The 22,981-nt window shown below is 41.8% G+C and overlaps 1 protein-coding gene across 1 annotated transcript in view; it reads right to left on the reverse strand.

The window, feature by feature from the left end:
• Positions 1-11,317: 11,317 nt before the first annotated feature.
• Positions 11,318-22,981, reverse strand: part of GOLPH3 (golgi phosphoprotein 3) — a 31,131-nt gene continuing 19,467 nt past the window's right edge. The window contains exons 2-4 of the mRNA XM_038124314.1: positions 22,440-22,571; positions 18,564-18,678; positions 11,318-15,136 (exon numbers count right to left, since the gene is read on the reverse strand). Of these exons, the coding sequence (XP_037980242.1) occupies positions 14,712-15,136; positions 18,564-18,678; positions 22,440-22,571 (672 nt within the window). The 3' untranslated portion in view covers positions 11,318-14,711. The remainder of the gene's footprint in view (positions 15,137-18,563; positions 18,679-22,439; positions 22,572-22,981) is intronic.

Consider the following 22,981-nt stretch of genomic DNA (forward strand, 5'->3'; position numbering starts at 1 on the left):
GCACACGCATTTGCCCAGCCTCATCTCATCCCTTTCCTGTGCAGTCACTGCTGCCTGAACCCATCTGGATGGTGGTGGAAAAAGCACACAAGGCCCCAGGACCATGGTTCACCAGCTTAGGTCAACACAGGTACAGCAATGATGACAGCTGGCATTCCTTCACAGCACCACAGAATCATTAAGGTTGGAAAGACCCCCAATGCCATCAAAGCCAGCCTTTGACAAACACCACCACGCCAACCAAACTCCAGCACCAAGTGCCACAACCAGTCATTAAGTATTGTACCCATGAGAGTAAACTTCCAAAGTCACTGAGCTGCAAACCGCATCTGTCTAGATCAAGAAGGGTTTTCCACTCTGCATTTCTGCATGGTGCCCAGGCCTGGAGGATGCTAGTCCAAGGCAAAGAGCCTGCTATGGGCCACCATCCTGACTGAAATGCTAACCTGACTGTGATTCAGAGCTCCTGTTCAGCTGTGATGAAAAAGTGAGACTTTTGCAGAGAAAAATCTCATTGAGAGCAACATCAAAGCTACTGCTGTGGGCAGAACCCACCTGCTGAGGCAGGTACAAGGCTTCCCAGAGCAGCAGAAGTGGAAGAGCCCACATCTGCTTCACTTTTCTCTACAGCTGAGCTCCCTGTAATGCAAAAAGGAAGAATATGCTGGGTTGCTTCTTGGACAGAGAACTTCAAGAGGAATTCACTGCTCGACAGCCGAGCTCTGCCCATCCTCTGTTTCGCTGGTATCTGTTTGAGCTGCTGCAGCTCTGTGTAGACTAAGTGAGGACTGTGAAGCCCTGACAAAGGAGAGGGAACCAGTGGGATATTTCTATTTCTGGAATTGCCCATTAGAGAAGCTATTCTGTGGTACGCAGCATGCCAGCACACTTTAAAAAAATAAATAGGAACAAGAATATTAGCAGACGAGAGGAAGCATATGTGGCCTCAAGACCATGACTCATCAGGTTAAATCAACCAGCTGAGGTCAGTGCTTCTATTTATCAGCTTTTAGTTGCAAGAATGGTAATGGGGACAGTGATTCTATTACTTAAATTTTACATGCTGTGAAAAATACGGCAGTGATTAATGTCTGTAACAGGCAGCTAGATATGCTGCCTTTAGAATCTAGAAGCTATTTCAAGGTCAAGAGTTTTACTTTGCTTTCTAAAGTGGGTTTTCAAAGGGAACTTCCCACAGATTTCAGCATCTGTATTTATGGGCAATAAAACTATTTTTTGTTCTCATCATCATCCAAAACCAGCTGAACTACAGCTTGATAAGAAAAGCCCCACTAATTGCACTTCCGGAGTCACCCATTATTTGTGAACTGTAGGACCATGAAAGCATTAACTCTAAACTGATTGACAACATGAGGCTCTCTTAATAAATACAGAAAACATTTCTGTGATGTGCTGTTGGATTTCTCTCTGGTGCCCCAGAATTTGGCTACCAGGATCCTCACCTTAGGCAGTCTGTACCCCGGTCACTTATACCATCAGTGTGGGGGGCTCTGGACTAGATGCTGCAAGAACAGAGGCCCTTGCCCTCGGTTTGCTCATGGGCTGCTGCAGCAGGGCACATTGAAACTCTGGCTTGAAGAGCCGGGGGAAAACCACCTGTCTGAGGGAGGTCCACTTCTGCTGCCAGGACACCGCATACAGAACATTATGACAGGTACAAACAGCCTTACATTCCTGCTGTCTTATATGTGAGCTGTTACTATTTTCACTGTGAAATTATCCCATTTTGGTCCTTAGTGTCAATTAAAAAAAAAATAAAAATCAGAGGTATTGCTGATGGGAGGACAGAAGTCTGTAGACACATCAGGGTACCATGTGATTGTGCAGGAGGAGAGATACCTTGCTCTCTTCCCTTTCACCATGAAAGCACAGCACGATGACAGGGCAAGCCCAGAGCTGGAGAGTAACTGCATTATCTGCAGTTATCTGCGATTCCCAGCAGAGAAGCAGAGGTAAGTTAAAACCGAGTGACTCATGGCTCTGATTCACCTCCCGCTGCCGCTGCCCTTCATCCACGCCGCTGCTGCCCACTGGCAAACAGGAGCTGGGCAGATCTGCCCAGCGAAACCCAGCCTGATTAGGCAGGGGAGCTCCCCTCAGGCTGGCGTGGCAGCCAGAGACTGCGGCTCAGTCTGGTCTCTGTGGGTAACATCCCCGAGCAGTAGGCCAGGGCAGCCCAGCCCAGCAGCCGTGCGGAGCAGGCCGGCCCGGGCCCCGGGCGGCGCGGCCGTGACACACCGATGGGGCGAGCAGGCCAGCGCGGCCCCGAGCCTGGGCCGCACACCGTACAGCTCCCTGGCTGCCAGCCCAGCAAGGAGCAGGCTGAAGGGTCTGTTAGCTTATTAACCAGCCTCTCCAGGCATTCGGGATGGTGCTCCCGTGCCTCTCTTCCCAGGCAGCTGTTGGAATACCGGGAGTCAGAGTTCCAACAGGCAGCCTCCTCACTGGAGCCGTGCTCCTGCAGCAGCCGTGCTCCGGAGACAAAGCCCGGCCTGCAGCCTCCCAGCAGCCAGACACAGCCGCCGGAACGCAAAATTTCCAGGGTAATTACGGCAAACCGCGGTGCCGGTTGGGCCTGTGCTGTAATTGCCGGCAGGAAAGATAAAACCTCGGTGCAGGCTCTCAGAGCTGTTTGGATGATAACCCTGCTCAGCTCGGGGCTCTCCGCAGCAACATCTGTCTTTCAGCAATGTCAGCTGGTGTCCATGCAGGGTTTCGTGCAGAGCTACCTCTCACTCATTCTTCAGGTGCTTTGTTTGTTTGTTGAATTTTTGTTTTCTCTTGAGGCCAACTTTCAAATGAGATACTTTCGTAAGATTTTCTCTCCCATAAAGCTCTCACTAGGCGCCACTTCCAAGGTTCACACTCATGAATTTCATTATTTCTGATGGAAACTGCATGCATCCCAGGTCCCTGGAGCACTGGGAGGAGGTGATTTAACTACTAATGTCAGTCTGATAATTTTGTACCTGGGTTTGGAGGCATACTCTGTGGCTGGTTCTCCACTAAGTGCTTGGTGTGTTGAATTTTTCATGGATAAGACATCTATGACTAAGGCATCCAGAAAGATTATTCTTTTTAAATACAGGTTAGCTACTCTTTTATTTGATTTGTGTGGGTGTTACTGCACTCAGCACTTGTGTCTTGTGACCCACTTACAGGCTGAAACAGGCTCTAGTGAACTTTAATGCCTTCATATTCCTGTTGCTCTTAACTTACCTCCACCCCCCCCCAAAAAAAAACCCCAAAAAACAACCAAAAACAAAACCAACAACTCAGGAAATTAAAAAAAAACCAACAAAATAAAAAACCTACCTAAACCAACCTCTGAGGCAACTATCTTTGAGGTATAAATTAGAAATGGCTCTTCTGTATAAGTGATTGTGAAAGTGTTCAACTCGTGTGTCTCACGGGCTGTGACAATGAGGAGAGGTCCCAGCAGGTCTTGGGCTGCAAGGCTTTTCTAGAAGGATAACTAGTGGCAGGGACTGTCATGAGCTTTTGTTAGCCCTTGTAAAAACCCATGTCCCACATCCAAGAGGATCACAGACCCAGGGCATTTCCAGATTTACATGTGGCATTTGGGGTGAAGCCACTGCAAAGGCTCAGGTGCTCCTCACCTACCTCCAAATCTTCCCCCAGGCAGGAGAGAGCACTGGGAGAGCTTCCAAGATCCCTTTGGAAGGAGTTTAAAAGAAAAGGAAAAGAAAGCCTATTTCTACCCCAAAACAACAGTGCCCTTGTGGGGAGCTGTGTTGGTGCCTAGCACTTTATTTTACTGGTATAATTGTGCCAGGAGAATGTGTGTGCTCTTCTGCACAGACATGTTCTTTAACAGTTCAGTCTGTCTTTGAAGAAGTTCTGAATTTACTTCATTTCAATGTCAATGCATCTTCAGAGGGAAAATATCTCAATAATGGCTGGCTGGAAGTTACAGTCAGGATACTTGCCTTGGAAATGCAGAGCCCTTGCACAGTATCAGCACCACAGTAATCTCATCCAAATGAAGTTAGTGAAGCTTGAAAAAGACGTGTAAGGCACTCGGTCTCCTGACATCTCCTTACATCATGGCAGGATGTCTTACCAGAACATCTGATGTAGCCAAAACCCACGATACTCAGTGGGTAAGAGATAGAGGCTTTGGTCAGGAGATGGGACTTGAATTACTGACAGTCTCTTCTCGCCTTCAAAGTAACATTCTTAACAGCCACGGCACAAGGAGAAGCTTATCCATCTCAGAGCATGCCAAGTGATGATGTAGATATGTAGTGACTCTTTAAAACTTGGAATACCTGACTTGTGTGGAATACTGTGCATTTTACTTTGGTCTGGGTTTTTTAGGAGCCATGCAATACAGCAGGTCATGAAGGAAAGCTAACAAGAAAACTAAGTGACTCATTTAGAGGAAACACAGAGTGGAGACTAAGAATTGTCCCTTCAGTCCTAGAAGTAAGAGGCACCTAAATAAGGTGTATTTCATGTAAAAACTTGAGAAGTTCAGCTCATGCATTAGAGAACACAGAAACTTAAATGTTGGTTGCTTTCTGAAACATCCATGTGGTGTGTCCTGTGATAAAAGCTGGAGACCTCACAGCCACATAAACAAGAGGCAACAAGGACAATAATTGAACCAATATAACATTTTTACAATCACTTATAAGCAGAAGCAACAAAAACAACAATTGTCATGGTGTAACATTTTTACAGTCACACAGAACAAACTGTCTTCCAAAGGCAACAAATGCTCTCAGAGGCACTGATTTCCCTGGGCATTGGGGTCAGTCTGTGCTTTCAGTGAGTTCAGTTCAAAGCTCTACCCCTTCCTTTCTGTTCTATCTGGCACATCCCACTGTGTACCCAGGGATCCACTTTCCAGTAGCTGCTTAAAACACTCTTTTTGAAAACTTGGAGCACCTGTTTTAAAACTTCCCCTTCCTTTTCCCAAAGATTCAGAAAGGTTGGTTCACATGTCCTGTGGCTTAAAGCAGACAGCAAGACTGAAAGTGGTGGGTAGTTTCTAAAGAAATCTAGAACGCCTACATGCTTTTTAATTATATAGCTATGTGCACACTTAATTTAATTAAAAAACAATTATCACAATTTATGATATGAGTACAACTATTTAGCAAACCAGAATTGCAGCTGAGTTGGCTTTTTTAACTCTTCTTTCTTGTTGTTGTTTTTGATTGAGTGTAAGTGATTCTGGCTAATGTTTCTCCTTATGAAATAATAAGAGTTTGTTAGGATAGGTGCTCTGGCTGCTAATTACTGAAGTGGCATTAGACCTTTTCCTGAGGCAGGTTGGACAGAGGTGGCCATTTGCTTATTGGACTTAAATGATGTTGAATTGAAAAACAGGAGACTACAAGAACCTGTGCTGAACATTATGCTGTAAATGAAAGAGTCTCTTACTGTGCAGAGCAGTACAGCAGAAGAGATCCCTGCAGGGAATACAAGTTCATGCTACACCACTAAATTCCTTGATATTCATTCATAGAAATGAATATGCATTAATTAGGAAAGGCAAGTATTTCACCAGTGCAGATATGCTATCCTGTCTTTGAAGAAAGCAACAGGTGTATTTGCTGAAAATATCCCATAAATTCATGTTTTGAAAAATAGTTTCTCACCTCCTTTTATTTAACAGAAGTATCCAAAAAAAGGGTTTTCTTCATGAATTCATGAAGAAGTGAAAATAACTATAAATAACACCCATGACTTGAAGGACATTGCAAAAGCTAAAAAAACTTCTCAGCTCTGCTGTTGTGACAGTAGTGGGCAGAGGTGCAGCATTCCTGCCTCTCCCCACATACCTCATGCCAAACTACAGGCAGGTGCTTTCCTTGGGATTTGCTGCCTGGATGTGACCCCTTGGTGCATTGTCTGCCTGATGTTGTCACCATCTTGCAAAAGAAGTATTGATTGTGGCAGTTTGGCTGGCAATAACTACAGTTTATCTGTCAAATTAGACATTGAAAATCTGCATCTAAACCCAGTTCCATGCAAGTACTGAGCAAAGCTTCTGGCACATGTGAAAATTTGGGGCATTCAGGACAAAGCTGAATAATATTGTGAGGATTCAATTTCTGTTGCTCAAAGAAAATGAGCAGACCACCCTCTGTTTCCCTGCTATTTGACCAACCTTTTGAGCAGGAGGCTTTTTGGAGTATCCAACTTAGCAGCCACATTCCAAGCAATGAAACTGATCACAGGATTACAGAAATATTAGCTGAGAAGGACCTTTGGAGGTCATCCAGCTCAACCTCCCACTTGGAGAAGGGTTTTCGCCAGCACTGGATCCGGTCAGCTGTGGCTTTGTCTAGACCAGTGCACAAGACCTCCAAGGACGGAGCTACCACAGCACCTCTGGTTTGTCTACTTCAGAGCTGTAGCACCCTCCCAGGAAAGAAATTTTCCTGAAGTTCAGTCTGAAACTCTGAAAGTGCAGTTTGATGTTATCACCCACTGGTGTATTATCTGCTGCTACTGATATGAGTTGATGCCTGCTAGTTTTGTAACTCCCATACCAAGTAGTTGTGGACCCCTAGTCCTTCTCTTCCCTAGATTAAAATATCCCAGTTCTTTACCTCTTCTTGTAACCATGTCCCCTAGACCCAGGATCATCCTGGCTGCCCTTTGCTGGACCTTATTTCCTCAACTTTCTTCTGAACCAGGGGACCCCAAGCCACACCTCACATTCTCACACGGTATTGCTAGTGTTGATAAGCTCTTCTGCAGCTTCTTCCCCAAAAATGATGAGATGGTGTTGAAAACCTCTCTGAAGCCAAGCATCCATTGTTTTTCCATCCAGTCCTCACAGGAGGCATTTCATCACAAAAGGCAATTTTGTCAGTCAGGCTCAGTTGGATTTAATGAATCTTGGACCATTCCCAGTGCTTTCCTGCCCTATTACATGTGGCCTCCAGAGGCTGCGTTTCCTGCACCTCCATAGGATTTGAGACAAGGCTGACTGTACCCTGCTCTCCACCTCAAAGAAAGGCACAACACTGGCCCAGTCCCCAAGGCCTTTTATGAGCCACTGTGGTTATTCCCAGCTGAATCTGTCCATCACTGTCAGCTCCTTGGGGCGAATTCCATCCAGCTGTATGGATCTGGACATCCAACCTCCCTGAGCAGTCCCTGATGCTGGCTGCCCACCTCCATCCCAGGCTCTTGGGCCACACCCTGAGCTCTGGGGCAGGCAGAGTAGAGCACACATCAGTGTTTCCTCATCTCTTGTGCCACTTGGTTGTCTCCCTCACTCTCAGACTCACAGTGCTCACTTTGGGCTGCCTCATCTGGGAACACCACAAGTGGTGCTGCCTTGTGAACCTGATAGATCCCCAGGGCTGAGGGAGGGAAGCCCAGGGACATGAGGCTCCTAGCCTTGGAGAGGGGAAGAGCCTGGGAGCAGAGCAGCTCCCACAGCAGCCTTAAGAGTTGGCTGCAGATCTGAAACAGGCAAGTGGCAAATCTGCAGAGCCCTGGGCAGCTCAGAGACATTGACGTGGGAGAGCTGGGACTCATTTGACTGTATAAGCGAAGAGCTGAGGACCAAGCAGAAATAAACCTCATTCATTACTGCAACCCCACAGCGCTTCTCAACTCCTTTCTGTGCTGCTGATGAACAGAGCCTGCAAGACACACTAAGAGCAGCGTAGTCACCAAACTGCTTGTACCTCTAGTTATCTCTGAAGCAATTACTTTCAGAGGACATAGTTCAATTAAGGCTGCTGCTTCTCTGTATCGCTGTGCAGAGAAATTGAAAATGTGCCAGACGTATCTGCTGTGTGTGGCTCACAAATCCTTAACCCTTGTGCTAGCTGTCAGCCATATGTGATCTTGGCAGAAGGTCCTATCCAAGAAGAAAGAACTTAAAATTTTAAAAAAAAGATACTTCAGTACAATCAAAAGACAACTTTGTCTCCTCTTAAAAGATAATGTTAGGAGCTGGTTCAAATGCCTGTAAATGCTGTGTGCAAATTTCTTTGCATATCAGTACTGCTTGTACATTCTGATGTTTTTTGATGAGCATCTCAGATTTGGGTATATTAAAATGTGTGCAAATCTTCAGCTGGATCTCAGAAGGAAGCTCTCAATAGCTAGAGCCTAACATCCGACAGTATCCTTGCAGCGAGGCATCTACTAATGCAGCGAATTTAGCTCCATTTCCTGTTTGCAACGTATCCAACAAACAGACCCCAGTTGTTATTATGTGTTTATAATTGCATTTTATTTCAGGTTTGTTTTATTTGTATGTATTCCAGCTTGAGGAAGGTCAGTCATGTGCGCTCCCTTGTTTCAAGCAGAGCCGCTCGCCCGCGTGATGTGCCGCTTTCCGGGCTGAGAGGGACCTTTGTGAGCAGCTGCTGCTCCCTCCCACGCAGGCACAGGCGCAGCCCCAGACACATCTGCAGCGCGTTCACTGGTGGGCATGAGCCAGACTCTCACTGCACAGCTCCCCCGCCTCCTCTGCTGCGCTCCAGGGATAAATCCCTTGCCACAGAGATCTCCCTGGCACACGGACTGGGATCGCTGTGAGAGCAGGCTCCAGGGTCTGCCATGGATGTGAAGCTCATGGCCTGCCTGGATGGAGACAGGCTCCCACGTCACCTGAGAGAGAGAGTGTTCCCAGCCTCTGGCCCACATCCAACACCAAATGCACTGGGAGTGAAGAGAAATGAAGCATGTATCCATACAAGATCTTAGGAACACTGAGAAAGGGTAATGTCCGGAGGAATCCCAAATCTTTCCAGGACAGGAAGCTCCCTTGGACCATTTTTTGTCCAGGCAACAGTGTGACTTCTCTGCCAAGGACTTGGCCTACTGCCACTGCTGAGGTACCATAAGATTCCTGCTTGGAAAAAATGATCTGGCTTTGATAAATTTCTTCTGCAAGTTCTCTGAAAACACAAGGTCTAAGATTTTTGAAAGTGTGTAGAAGTTGTTCTGTTTAGCACTGCAAAACCTATTCATGACTTAAATTGTATTTTTCAGAAGTGGCTGAAGTCCTGAGAAGTTTAGTGAGTTAAAACAGGATTCTAAAAGCTGGTTGAGACATGATTTGGTTTCATTTAAACAGTCAAGAAACAAAGAAGGACCTATAAAGATGCCCTGGCAGTAGCAAAGAAAGCTTATAAACTGCCTATCATTGCACTGTACAACCAAAGTCTTGTTTAAGATCTACCTTCAAGATCAATCCCATGTCAAAGGGACCAAAAAGGCCAATATTTGAATAAATGTTAAAAAGAAAGGGGCAACAGAATACAAATCCTGAAGGACTAGTGCATTAGATGATGGCAAACCCTTTTTGAGCAGTCATGAGATGCGCTAGATGAGAATTAACTGAATGATGAATTGGTAATTAAGAAAACAAATGAAAGACCAAAACATTTTAGTACATTGTGCCACAAAAATGTCTTATTCCATCACACTGTAAGTGTAATTATCCCTTTTTCTTCTCCCACTTGTCCCTTTTAATCACATAATATACACATAAAGAAACCTTGTAAATAACGTGTCTACACCTTTGGAAAAATAAATACCCAAACAGAGATGCTTCTTTGAGCTGCAGCACAAACCCAACTCTTTTAACAAGCAGAGCCCAAATGAGAAAATTACTCTTGTATAGAATACTCTCACTGTAGGAAAAGCTTGAGTGAGAGATAGCAAGTCCTTGAAGCACTGGCTCACAAAACCTATTTATATTAGAGAACTAGTAAAATCATCACCCTCAGCTGCAAGTTCTCCCTGCTGCATGGACTATAAGTTGCTTTAGAAGCTGGCAAAGAGAAGTTTCAAGGTAAACTAGCACCAGGTTGTGTTCACCTTAGCAAACCAGGTGTTATGAGTTGTAGCAGGCCACCAGCTGCTTCAGTCCAGCCATCAAGGCAGCTACTTTTGACAAACCCATTTGCTGAAAAAGAGGAGGCTACTTGAGGCTTTGATGGGGAATCAAATCAGAGGGGAAAAGGCTTTAATCAACCACCACCTAAAACACAGGACTAAGTCCCACATCCAGTTGTTTCCTGAACACTTCCAGGAATGGTGACTCCACCACCTCCCTGGGCAGCCTATTCCAAGTCCTAACCACCCTTTCAATAAAAAAATTCTTCCTGATGTCCAACTTGAACCTCCTGTGGCACAACTTGAGGCTATTTCTCCTTGTCCTGTCATTTGTTCCCTGGGAGAAGAGCCTGACCCCAACCTAGCTACACCCTCCTTTCAGGGAGTTGTAGAGAGTGACAAGGTCCCCCCTGAGCCTCTTTTTCTCCAGGATAAACATCCCCAGCTCCCTCAGCTGCTCCTTAGAGAATTTATGTCCCAAACGCTTCCCCAGCTGTGTTCCCCTCCTCTGGACACACTCCAGCACCTCAAATGTCCCCACTGGGGCCCAGAACTGGACACAGAACTCCAGGTGTGGCCTTACCAGTGCTGAGTACAGGGGGACAATCACTGCCCTGGTCCTTCTGGGCCACACTGTTGCTGAAATCATCAAGCAACAAGACAAGAAACAGAGAAGACCAGAGCCCAGAGTCAGGGGAGAAAAAAGTTGAAACAGCAAATTATCTGGAAGTACAGAAAGGTGGAGATTAGGGGGAAACCCAAAGGCTACTATTTATCAGCATTTCTTTCCCTAGTTTTGTCTGCTGTCCTGCAACTCAGGCTTTCCTGTGTTTCTACAGCAGCTTTCTTCAGGGTCAGAAGACATTTCTTACCATCAGCTTTCCACAGGCTTCATGCTGCTGCTCTGTGGGCAGGAGAAAGCAAGACCCACTGTGAGGAAACTCCAGATCTTATTCAGAAATTAACAAGGACAGCAGCTTTGACCAGGCTTCTCCAACCACTGCCCCAAGGCAGTCACCCCATACACACACCTGAGAGGCCGCTTTATATTTAACACTTACAAAGCACCTGACAGCACCTCATTTCCTAAGTAATTAAATTGTTAAATGCATTAAGCATTTCCACTGAATAAACTTACTTTTTCAAAAATTCTTTTAAAAAATAAATTACTTCATAAAAAAATTCATACTTCTCTGAAGCTGGAAACCCCCCTCCACAGAGAAAGACGGACAATAGGGATAACTGGGACATAACATACTTCGGCTGCCTGAACTGCCTGAAGCCCAGCTGAAGCAGAGCTAAGGCTTTGATGAAAACCTTAAAAAAGAGTTGTTTCTCAAACTGGTGAATAATGCAGCCTGAGGAAAAACTGGAAATTACTGAGCAAATGAAAAAAATATATCCATTAGATATTGCATGCATATGATACGCAGTAACCACCTGCAGCTGATAACATGAAAGAGTGCTTTATTTTGTTACAGTACAGATTCAGTCCAGTTCACAGAGAACACATCAGTTAATACATATCTTCACCTTGTAGGAAAAATGGGCATGAACACACGAGCACACAGTCAGCAGCCTTTTACCGCCACTTATGCAAATTTTGCCTCAAAAGCATCATTTATGGTACACGTTTCACTACCAGTCCATGTAACTGTAATGCCAGCTCTAGAAACACAGGAGAGGACGATATCAATCTCAAGGACTGTGAAAATGTGTGTGTGTGTGTATGTGTATATATATACACTGCTTGGTGATTTAACTTTCAAAATCCTGGTTTTGACTTGAAAGTTTGTTTTAAAAGAATGTGTCCCTGAATAATACATGCTGTTCCTTGAGGCACATGTTCAAGTTCAGGCTTTGGATAAGAGTCTTCACTTGAAGCAGCCACTGAGAGTTGAGGGTTTGGAGCAGACACAACTGTCTGGAAACCAGGTAGGTCTCCATGAGCTGCAGTAGCAGCCCACAGGTAGAAGGGTACCTGAATCTCACCAACACAGTCTCCCATGTTTAACCATTTTTTTAAAACCTGAAATAGCAACAAAGGCAACGACATCAGCCAAATCAGTTCCTGTTAACCTACCAAACTTACCTTCCTGGAGCTTTTGGGCTTTCTGAAGCACAATTTTAGGACTCAGGACTCCAAAAGCTCATCTATTTCCCCTGCACATCCAGATTTACACCAGGTGGTCCAGCAAAAGACACTGTTGCTCTTCCCAAACCCTTCCTCACTTATCCAATTTCTTTGACGTGTCCAGCACAGACTCTCCCCATCGTGGTCAGAAGTCCTATCTAAGCAAAATAAAGCTGATAAATACTGTGTGCAGTTATCCTCTTTGTGAAAAAAAAAACCCAACAAAAAACCCAAACCAAATCATCTTTCAAGGGGGGGATTAAAAAAGGATTCTAAACCATAGATTTATTCTAAACCATGTAGACCATAAGGGTGATAAAACTCCCATATCCCCCCCAACCAAACATGAAACCACCAGGGAAATGGAAAATACTCACAGAATGGAGAGGCCAGAAAAAGGACTGTGAAAGTTACTTTCAGTCTGAAGCATGCTTCAAGTAGCTTAGATTTTCAAAGCCATTTAAAAAGCTTTGTACACATAACTTGCTCCTGCATACTCCACCATTTTTCTGACCCTTCTGCCTAATTACTTTTTCCTTCTCTCAAAGAGCAACAGAAAATGAGAAAACAGATCACATGAGAGACAATGAAAGCTGTGAGCTGCATCTACTACCAAGTATACAGAAAGTATTCCATAAGCTGTCAAATATAAGAGCAACACAGCAATTTTCATTTTCCTTCCACTTAAAAGCAACCACAGGTTGAAATGTTTAAAAGACGATGTTCCAAGTTCATGCCCAAGCCACTCAAAGTTTTCAACACAGCATCTTACAAGTGAGAGAACACTGTTTGTCTTTTTATTTGTAAACCAGAGTTTGAAATACAATATACTTTTAATTTCATTTGTCTAAAGAAATAGCATTAAGAACTGAAAGAACAGCGTGCCATTAAATGTCAAGGACCATATTTTTAAAAACCTTTCTTAAAAAAGGTTATAGAGGTATAATGAATTTAAGTTGTATTTTAAAGTCAACTACTTAAGCATCTCAATGATTGCAAATGAAGTGCAAAAATTGGAAGTCCAGTCACAGATGAGGCTGTAGAGCTGTGCTCAAGACTGAAGAGGTCTACCTAGGGCAGGCACAGTTGCACACTCCCCAAATTAATTCAGCCTGTCCCAGCAATGAATCCTGCAGATCCAAGCAACACCACTGATTAAGTCAGTTTGAACTACTTAATATAAATTCTCCCTTTCCAATAAGAAGGATATAAACTAAAGCTTTCAGTTAGGCAATAAAACCTTTCTAATTAGCAACAAAAAGATATAAGTGACATGCTTACTCTGTTTCAGGCACTTTCAAGATCATAGTTTATTTACTGTAGGTAAAAAGCTAGTATACAGATTAAGGGATCTCTTAAATTTCAACTCTACAGTTATACACCATCTAGTATTCTGGTTCTGAATATTAACCAAAAGGTTTCTAAACACCTGCAAGCCCCACTATAAATCTGCATTGGTATGATGAAAAAAGTATAGAAATCAATGTTTAATTTTTTCAATGCATAATATTTACACTGTGAAACCATTGGGAAATAACAAGCAGTGGCAAAGAGGCAATAAATTTTAAAAAGCCAGGGTTTATATAAGTTTTGGGTTTTTTTACAATAGTGTGCTAATCAGCATAATTGTATATATAAAAATTAAAATATAGCAGAGCATCCCATTACAGAAATTTGAATTCTCTGAACTGCTGCCATTACTTGCTAACCATTTACATGCAACACCTGCTAGGACTGACTTTTTGTTTTTGCAGTGTAAAGTAGTTTAAGGTTTATGAGACAAACATTAATTTGTGTACAGAACCAAAAACTGCACTCAAGAATTGTACTGGTCATGAGTCTTTTCCATACAGAAGTGGAGGGAAAGAAAAAAAAGTACCAATGATAGAAAGCAGTCTCTTTCCAATCACTAATTTTCAAAGGCAATGCATAGACTGAGAATACCCGGATGGCAAACTCCAGAGACTCTGGAAACAAACAGCTTTCACACACAGGACCTCTGCAGGAGGCCTTTCTTTGTATCAGATGGCAATGGCTGACAGCAAATAAGGGGCACCAGGTGTACAAGTAAGTAGATCTTGCAAAATACTAAGACGGGGCAGTTGTTAATATACAATTTGAACTATATATACACAATATAATGGAATGTATCCCCTCCCAAAACTGGTTTATGAAACAATTGGACCTTTCTATACTAGCCTTATGACTCAGCTATCATTCTAATGAAAATATAAGTACACAAGAGACCTGCATGAAAATTAAAATGTATGGGGCATTTTACAGGAACTATTGACAAAGCTGCTTAATGGCATTTCTGCTTTTTAAGTAATTTTGTTATATGTAATTGAAAATATCTGTGTACAAAATGTCCTGACAGACACTTCAACATGGAGCTTTGGTGACAAACCACTTCAGTAACAATGAGGTGAAAAATTAAACAAAGTATTTAAGGTAACTCAAACTGAATAGGAAATGGAATGCCAATATGGCAGTTCACCCTTCTTCTGTTGTTTTAAACAGGAAAGTCTCTTGTACCAGCAGAATCCTGTCTACAGATAGAGAAGTAGGGAATACACCACTTATAATTCCCATTAAACAAAAGCCGATTCATCATGTGAGAAAGTACAAATTACAGAAAACATGAATAGTCAATAAAAGAGAAAAAACTGGTTTACATGAAAGAAGAGAGAACACTTCAGTCTGAATGCAGTTACTTTGTGAAAGCTGCTACAACAGCCCACAGAACCTCATTTGTGTTGGTTTTCATACATTCAACCTCAGGGTCTAAATCCAGGAGCTGCCGCACTCTCTTTGTGGCTAAATCATACTGCTCATCCAGGAGGGGGGCAAAAGCGTTCTCCAGGACGTCTGAGGCGTGGGCTAAATACACGAGCGCCAGCAAGCGCTTGTCCATGCGGTGGGGGTCGTTCACCCACTTGTCAAGAACCGCCTCCTGAACCTTCTTGATGAGGCGCTGTTTGATGTTGTTGTTGGTGAGAGGGTGTGTAGTCATGTCAAAAAGAAGGAAGTTCTGTTTCTCTGTTGTCAGTACACCTTTTTCCACTAGATTTTTAGCTAACCGCTCACGGACATTTCGTAGTTGGTAGTGCAACTTCAGTGGGTTCCATGTTTCACCTAAAACAGCAAGAAAACCACACAACAGTCAGACAAAGTTTAAACTGCACTGCTGCAGTGATTTTTTTCCCCCCTTTGTGGTGCAGAATGAGCTGTCAAAATCATATAGCAGACTACAAGACGCTGTGCTCCTGTCAGCATTTCTCTGATCCCTGGCATGGAGGCAGAGACCAGGAGAACCTCCTTGGAGCCGCTCTGGGGTACACTGACAGTTTGGATGCAACAATAGCTGTGCCATGTCTTGATTACAGATATGAAAAACAAACAAAAACCTTGTATTGTAAAATAAAAAACCAACCCCTTATGCAGAATTAATTTACTTCAAGTAACAATAAAAATAAAGTGAAATCAAGCACCTTCTACAGTCTTTTACCATGTCAGAGACCAGGAGAAGTGTTACTGCCTTTCTTCTGCCACAGAGACATGCTAATGCCCAGTTACCCAGTGCATTTCTTTATTTCTGAAGGTTTCCACTCCTCTCCCCCTTCCTGCATCCACCATATGAAACAGTGACTGTGCACTGTGAGAGTGTGTGTGGCACAGGTGTGCACACATGAACCACATATCAGACAGTGTCTTTAATGCTTCTACATAAATTATGTCTAATGCCTTTTGTTCAGGCAGAAGAACTGGGCCCTTCAGAGTGTGTGACTTTGTGCATAGAGGAAATTGACAAAGGACAAAATCAGCAACAACAGCTCCAACTAAAACTGTTTATCCTTGAGAATTCTACCTCTGCTTAAGAGCTTATTTAACAAGCTAAAAATTTTAATTCCAGCTTACTTAAGAATTTTTCATAATCCCCTCCTATGTCAAAGACTATGCATTTTAAAGGGCAAGAAAAGGAACAGCTTTAAGTATTTCTTACATAGATGGAGGTTTTCCATAAACGATATGAGAATTTCTGTACTAAACTTTTAAAAATTTACTGGTTAGCATAAAATAATAACAACAACTACAACAGTAAGCCACAGGTGACTTTGAGGTTTATCCCACTGTGATGGAGGGTGACACACACTGTATCCAAGTAACAGCCAAGATAAGCAAACAAATGAGGTGACTCCAACTGCAGAGTGAAAGGCAGAAAACCCAACCAGGCCTGAACTACACAAGTCCAACTACACATCACCGAATGCGATTACCCAGTTTGATCACAAATGAAACTATCACACAAACACGAAGAAGTGGTTTCCTTACTACCTTTCACAGGGCAAAGGCTATTTCCTAGATTTTTGTGCAGTTGCTATGTGGCTGAAAGTCAGTGCAGTGGTGACACCTTGTGACCAAGCTCTTCAATTACACAAACACTTTGCAGACACGGAGAGAGATTGTTTGCTACATCTGCAGGAAACCTGACATTTTGGTCCAAACGTCTACATTCCCTACCTTTGCTTTCTTTAGAGGCTATCTTATAAACATCAGCCTGGCAAACATCACCTTACATGTCCACATATTTACATGACGGCTTTGAACTCACATGTACTGTAACTCCAAGCAACACTCTGCATCACTGATAATCATGGATAGATTAGATTTTTTTCCAGGATCGAACTGGTTCCCCAGGCAAAATTCTAACAGAGTTTATGAATTTATTAAATAAAGCAAAATAAAGAAAAACCAACCAACCGAACTGCCCAGGCACATTGAAATATTTTTCTTCAGAAGGATAAATATCTAAACCATAGGAACCAAAGAACACTAATGCCATCCAAGAATTAGTAATTAATAAATGTATGTTAGTAAAAATTATTGATTCAAGCATTAGCCATAACACTGATGATAACTACCTTCCCAGAGCCAAAGCTTGGCTTAACTCAAAGAAAACCTACAACACTAGTACGTTCATTAGCTGACCTTTTTTGAGCCAATCCTAACTTGATGTGCATTGCACCGGGAAAGGAGGTGAAATGTCAGGAGATGAAATGTTCAGGAGGTGAAATGTTCAGGAGGTGAAATACAAATTATGTATTTGGGACAAGAAAAATGAATTGTTTCTGCCGGCTGTAAGAGGGAAGGGGAGCTGACTGAGAACTGAACTGCACAGCTCCACAGCAGCCATGCCCCTCCTGACATGTAGTCCAGTTTTCCCCCAGCCTGACAGACAAGGAGCAGGAGAGGGGGGATGGCAAGGACCTGAGAATGAATGGTGTGCAAGGAAGGCTGTTTAAGGTGGTGCAGAATGAATGGGAAGAACAAAGAAAACAGGAAAGCAGAGAAAGGCAAAGAGATTTTGCTCATTCCTGCAGCTTATCGGTTTTAAGAAGTAGCAGATTTTACACAGGCAGCTTCCAAATCTCATTACCCCCAACCTCACAGTGACATTGTTGACAACGAGGTCAACAGTGCAGGGCTTTTTACTGCGCTGTTTGCACAACTGAAGTACAGCTCTGATCTACTCCAAGGAAGCTGCAATTATGTGCTTTGTGAAAACAGACGAAGGCTAGTGATCAATTCTGTCTGCAGTTCAGCCTGGAGAGGAGAAGGCTCTGAGGAAATCTTGCAGCAGCCTTTCTGGCCTTAAAGGGGGACTGCAAGAAAGATGGAGTCAGACATTTCAGCCAAGCATGGGACATGAGTAACGGTTTCAAAGTGAAGGAGAGTTGGCTGAGATTAGATACAAGGAAGATGTTTTCCACAATGAGACCCCAGAATGGATCGCCCAGAGATGTGGTGGATGCCTCATCCCTGGAAGCATCCAATGTCCAGTTGGATGGTCTAGTGGAAGGTGTCCCTGCTGACTACAGAGGGGCTGGACTAGATGGCCTGTAGAAGTCCCTTCCAACCAAACCTATTCAAAATTCTGTGATCACTGACATTTCATTTTTCCCAACTATTTACTAGCTTTACAGGGAAAGCGGTGTGAAAAGTACTCATCTTGAAGATTTTGTTTTGATCAACAAGAAGTATCTACCATTTAAAAATATTTATTACATTTCTTCAGGTAATGAAAAAATAGAACTCCCAGTGCTTTATTTTTCTTTACGATTAATGGCCAAATCACCCTCAAGTTTTATGTGCGAGCTATGAGCTCTTCACCTCCTTTCTTTATTGAAAGATCTGAATACTCAGTGCATACACTCAGGCTCCAAACTTCCACCAACCATCATTTCCAAACACAGAAAGGCAGTTACACCTCCAGAGTGCGGTCCTGATTTACTTCAGAGTCAGCAGAAGGCACCCCTTCCACTGAGTTGAGATGTCCTCTGACACGTCCATACAGATCCTTTCTGTACCAAATTAAGTCAAAAGCAACAGTTACTTATATTTGATTAAAGGCTACAATCAACAAGAGACTACCCTAGAGGACAGGCTAATTAACTTTTTTGCATATTTTCTCTCAAAAAACCTTGCAATATAATCTCTAGTGATGCCAGATAATTAGCTTTATTTGGGTAAAAAAAGCAAATACGTTATGTGCAAGGCTTACCACTAAGCAGTTCAATCCAATTTTGTACTGTTTCAGGAGGCTGGGTCTCTTTTATGTGTTTCAGAGCTTCATCAAGCAGAACATCCCCTGTAGGAGCATCTGACTTGCAAATCACCTAAAAATGAATAAAACACAGTCAGTATTTTGATATAATTCATATATGACAAACACACCCATCAATAAAAAACCTACCTGTTAGGAAAACCAAAATATTTTTTTTTAAATAACCAACTCTCTCGTAAGAATATGCAACTTTGAAAAACCCAAACTCTTGTTATTAAAAAAACCAAACTGTATGTGTTTTAATTCAAAATACGTTAAGTCTGAGGTTATCTGTAACTTAAATTAACCTTAATGGGCTAAAATTATAGGATTAATAACAAACTTAAAAACTGTATTTTGAAGGAAAATAACTCACTGATCTAGCCAGGTCCCTTGCTACATCCCAAAAACAAAGTACATTGCACTACATAAGTTTCTGAATACAGTCTATTTTACCGCTTCAAGTCAATTTATTCAAAATACTGAATTAAACAATAAGGTTTCGTAAAATAACAACAAAAAAAGGCACAAAAACTAGTTTTCTTCAATATACGAAAAGATACATTAGGTTCATGACAACATCTGCAAGTTTTGCAGTCTGAAGAACACACTGCCAGCTAACAGAGTTTCATTTAATAACAGTTAAACCACACGTACTAGGGAAAATACACATGCATTAATAAACCCCATAACATGTAACAATAAATGCAATATAAGTCTCTTATTAAATAACTTCTAAAATTATTTGAGTTCTTCACTCAGGAAAGCACAACAAAAGAAATTGATTCAGAGTAACATAATAAAATTGAAAAATGTGAGTAACTGCTTGTTTACCAGTATAAGTACTACAGAGACCATGCATAAATACAATTTTTTTTTTCAGGAGACAAAATCAAGAGCACCAAATGAAAACTTACAGATTAAACTAGCTCAAGACAGTATGTTTAAATAAAATCCTTCTTTATTTATAGAAGGATTACTACAGTTGTTAATAATAATAGTTATTATTGTTGTTACTATTATATCTGGCAATTTAAATAGTTTACAAGCTAGCACCTTACAAGCATCAGGGAAAAGGTAGCAGGTGATTGACAGAAAACTGAAAATATCAACACAATTCCATATATATATATTATATATTTTATATATATATATACACACACACACACACATATATACGAAAAGTGGGAAACGAAAGCTCTTATTTTTCTTAACACTTCAGAGTAGTCTGAAAGGGGTTCTGGAAATGTCATACTGTTCCATAGTTCAGGGAACATCCTGTTTCTTCAGAGATGCTGGTCGTTAGCCTGACTGTAAAAAATATTCTGTATTCCAATTATTTCAGTGATGAATCAGGTACTAGATTTGCCTGGTACTTATCAACTAAGGAAATTTCAATTATACAGAATATTTAATTTGCATTTTTCACAATGCAGCTCTGACATTAAGCAAAGCTAAAAAATTAAGCACAGATTTTTATGTAAACTTCATTTTCTAGTTTTAATACAAAAATTCACTCTTGAACGAATTGCTCAGAATTGTTAGCAATAAAATACTGAAGAAAATCTGCCAAGGATTTTTTGGGATTCCTTTTGATTCTAATAATTCTATCAATTTGGTTTGCCCGCTGAGCCTGTAAGGCAATACAGAGTACCATCTTCTATTCTCAATAACCATTTGCAAACCTCAACATTCACTTATTTGTTTCTAATATTGATCCCAGTAGACAGAACTCCAAAATGGTGTGACAATTACATACTCTTAAGCCAAATTTACAAGGATTTTGCAATGTGTAACACATCATATCCACTTACAAAGTCTCACTAAGGTCCATCAAGTCCTTGTCCACTCTTTTCTCAGTCTCACTTGACTCTCTATGGCATTCAATCATAGATTTAATGCATCTTGATCCATTCTGAAGTACAAAATATTATCAGCAGAGATCAACCTGACTTAAGGCTTTAAGTGAAAATCATTGTAGCTATCATTCTTTCAAGGTAATTATATTACTAAAGCCACAGTTAGCTGGTTATAAATCTGTGCTACTGCCCAAAAAACTTGTTTTACCTTTTTCCTGTCCTAACCTTATCACTTGTGCCCCACCTGATGGCAAGATCAAGAGAGTGGTTCCAGTAAAAACTAAACTGATCAAAGTAAATTATTTTGTCCCTGAATTACAACCTTGGATGTATTCTAGGACAGCTCTTTCCACTTACTAGGCACAGTATTTATTTCACAGCCAAAGCTAAGGGCATGAGGAGCAAAGCCTGCAGAAGCAGGACAAGGAGGAAACTTGATAGAGTAGAGACTTAAATCTGGCCAACACAGAAACAAAACTGAAATTTAGTGTTAATAGAAAACTTCAAATAAGGTGCAAAATAACACAAGTCATTCACAAGACTGATTTCTAAATTGATGGAGGTGGTGCGTTCAGGGATTTTATTTGCAGGAAAGTAAGTAAGCAGAAAACAACCTTCATCTAAATTTTAAATTAATGCCTATTTTTATAGAACCTTCCTGCCTGAAAACCAAGAAGTATCTCAAATACTTTACAACAGCAGAATAAGAAAACCTCTAAATTGCGTAGATTTTAGATCACTTTAAACAAACACATCTACCCAATGCCAAAACCACATGATATAATTTAACAAAAAAAAACACGCAACCACAATCAAACAAAAACCAATCACAACTCAGAGCAATAATTTTGCTTGTATTCTTCAGTGAATATACATACAGGTTATTTTTCCATTTTCTTAAAAAACCCAGCAACCTCACAGTTAATATTTCAAGTAGATAGAACTGACAAGGCTTTCACAGAATGAAAATAACTCCTGACTGAATGCCTAAGAAGATTACTGAATGCCTAAGAAGCCAAAAGCTCTAGAGGGAAAAAAAAATGTGCGAACTAATCAATGCTGAATATGCTTAAATGAGGCTAAAAGAAGTAGGGACTGTTTGTCAGAACAGTGGTTCAATTTTTCTGAAGTGAAGGGAGCTGCGAGAAGGTTAGGGAATTCACAAGCTTGCCTCAAAATTTAGCAAAAGATAATATTGACAGAGAAATGTGCCATACGAGAATTTATTTGTGGTGGACAGACAACATTTGACCAGGTTTTCAATAGGCTTATTTTACAAGTATCTTCTAATGCTGATGAAGTAAAAATTCTTCCAGGAGTGTGACTTTGCACATTTTTACAAAGAGAAAATTCAGTGGTAAAAGTAAAAAATAAAGGCCTCAAATCTTCAGCCCAATTCTAAAAAGGACTGTAGAGATGTGGCCATCTTGAAGGTCAGAGAGCACAACCAATTTAACACACCAGCCTCATGCTTGAACTAGACAGTTGTATGTTCTCAGAGGTCCCAAGAACAATGATGGTTTCCTTCCCATGCAATGCAAGTACAAACTGCAGTGTTGTGTACACCAGAAGTGAACTGGTGGCTTGCAGGACACATCTGGCATCTGGCAGTTATCCATTCCTTTCAGCCTCAGCCCACATCCCACCAGCATTGCAAAAGCCAGTTCCTTCTGCAGATTTTAACTGCTGCCACCACACCCCAGCCAGAGCCACTGCCAACGGCTGGCAACAGTACCAGCAGCACATCTGGAGAGCAAACACGGGCACAGAACAGGTACCAGAGATGTTCCAAGGCACTTCATCTCACCACTGAAACACCTTTTAACTTTGCACATCTGCCTTAGGTCATTACTCAGAATCATCATCTTCACATAAAGAAAAAAAAACCCAGACTTCTTCTTAGAACCAGTTGTAATTTATAGCTTCTGTATTTCATGGAGCTGACAAGCAAACGTGACCATTCTCCCGCACTTACCTTTCTTGTTAGCAGACTTTTGCGCCTCATTCCACAGGCCTCCAGCTGGAGACGCCCCCGCAATGCCAATTCAATTAACATACAGCCACGCAATCCCGAGGAGATGCAATCATTCCAGAACGATGTGTAACCCTGTGAAGAAGGAAAGACAGTAAGATATCTCCATCTCCACCTGAAAGCAAACAGAAAAAGGGCCTTGCTGTTCTCTAAGCAGTTCTCCTGCTTTCACACTTTGAAGTAGCATCACTAGTCACTATCATTCCCGCCCTGAAAACATGAAAGAGAAACAGTCTCATCCTCTATTAGTTCTGACACTCAGTCATTGCCTTGTGAAGAACTAGGAATCCTCAGGAAAATGATACAGAATGAAAGAGGGCAATACCAAGAACTGTGAGGTATAAAGTGTAGTTTTATACACAGTCAAAATAAACTTAAGATATTTTTAAGACATCAAGCATTTGGCATTACTGATATCACATGGCTTTATAAGTGACCAAGAAACATTAATATGATTTTACATGCATAAACAATGTGGCACTGAG

Source organism: Motacilla alba, chromosome Z (genome assembly GCF_015832195.1).
Source record: "Motacilla alba alba isolate MOTALB_02 chromosome Z, Motacilla_alba_V1.0_pri, whole genome shotgun sequence".
Lineage (NCBI taxonomy): Eukaryota > Metazoa > Chordata > Aves > Passeriformes > Motacillidae > Motacilla > Motacilla alba.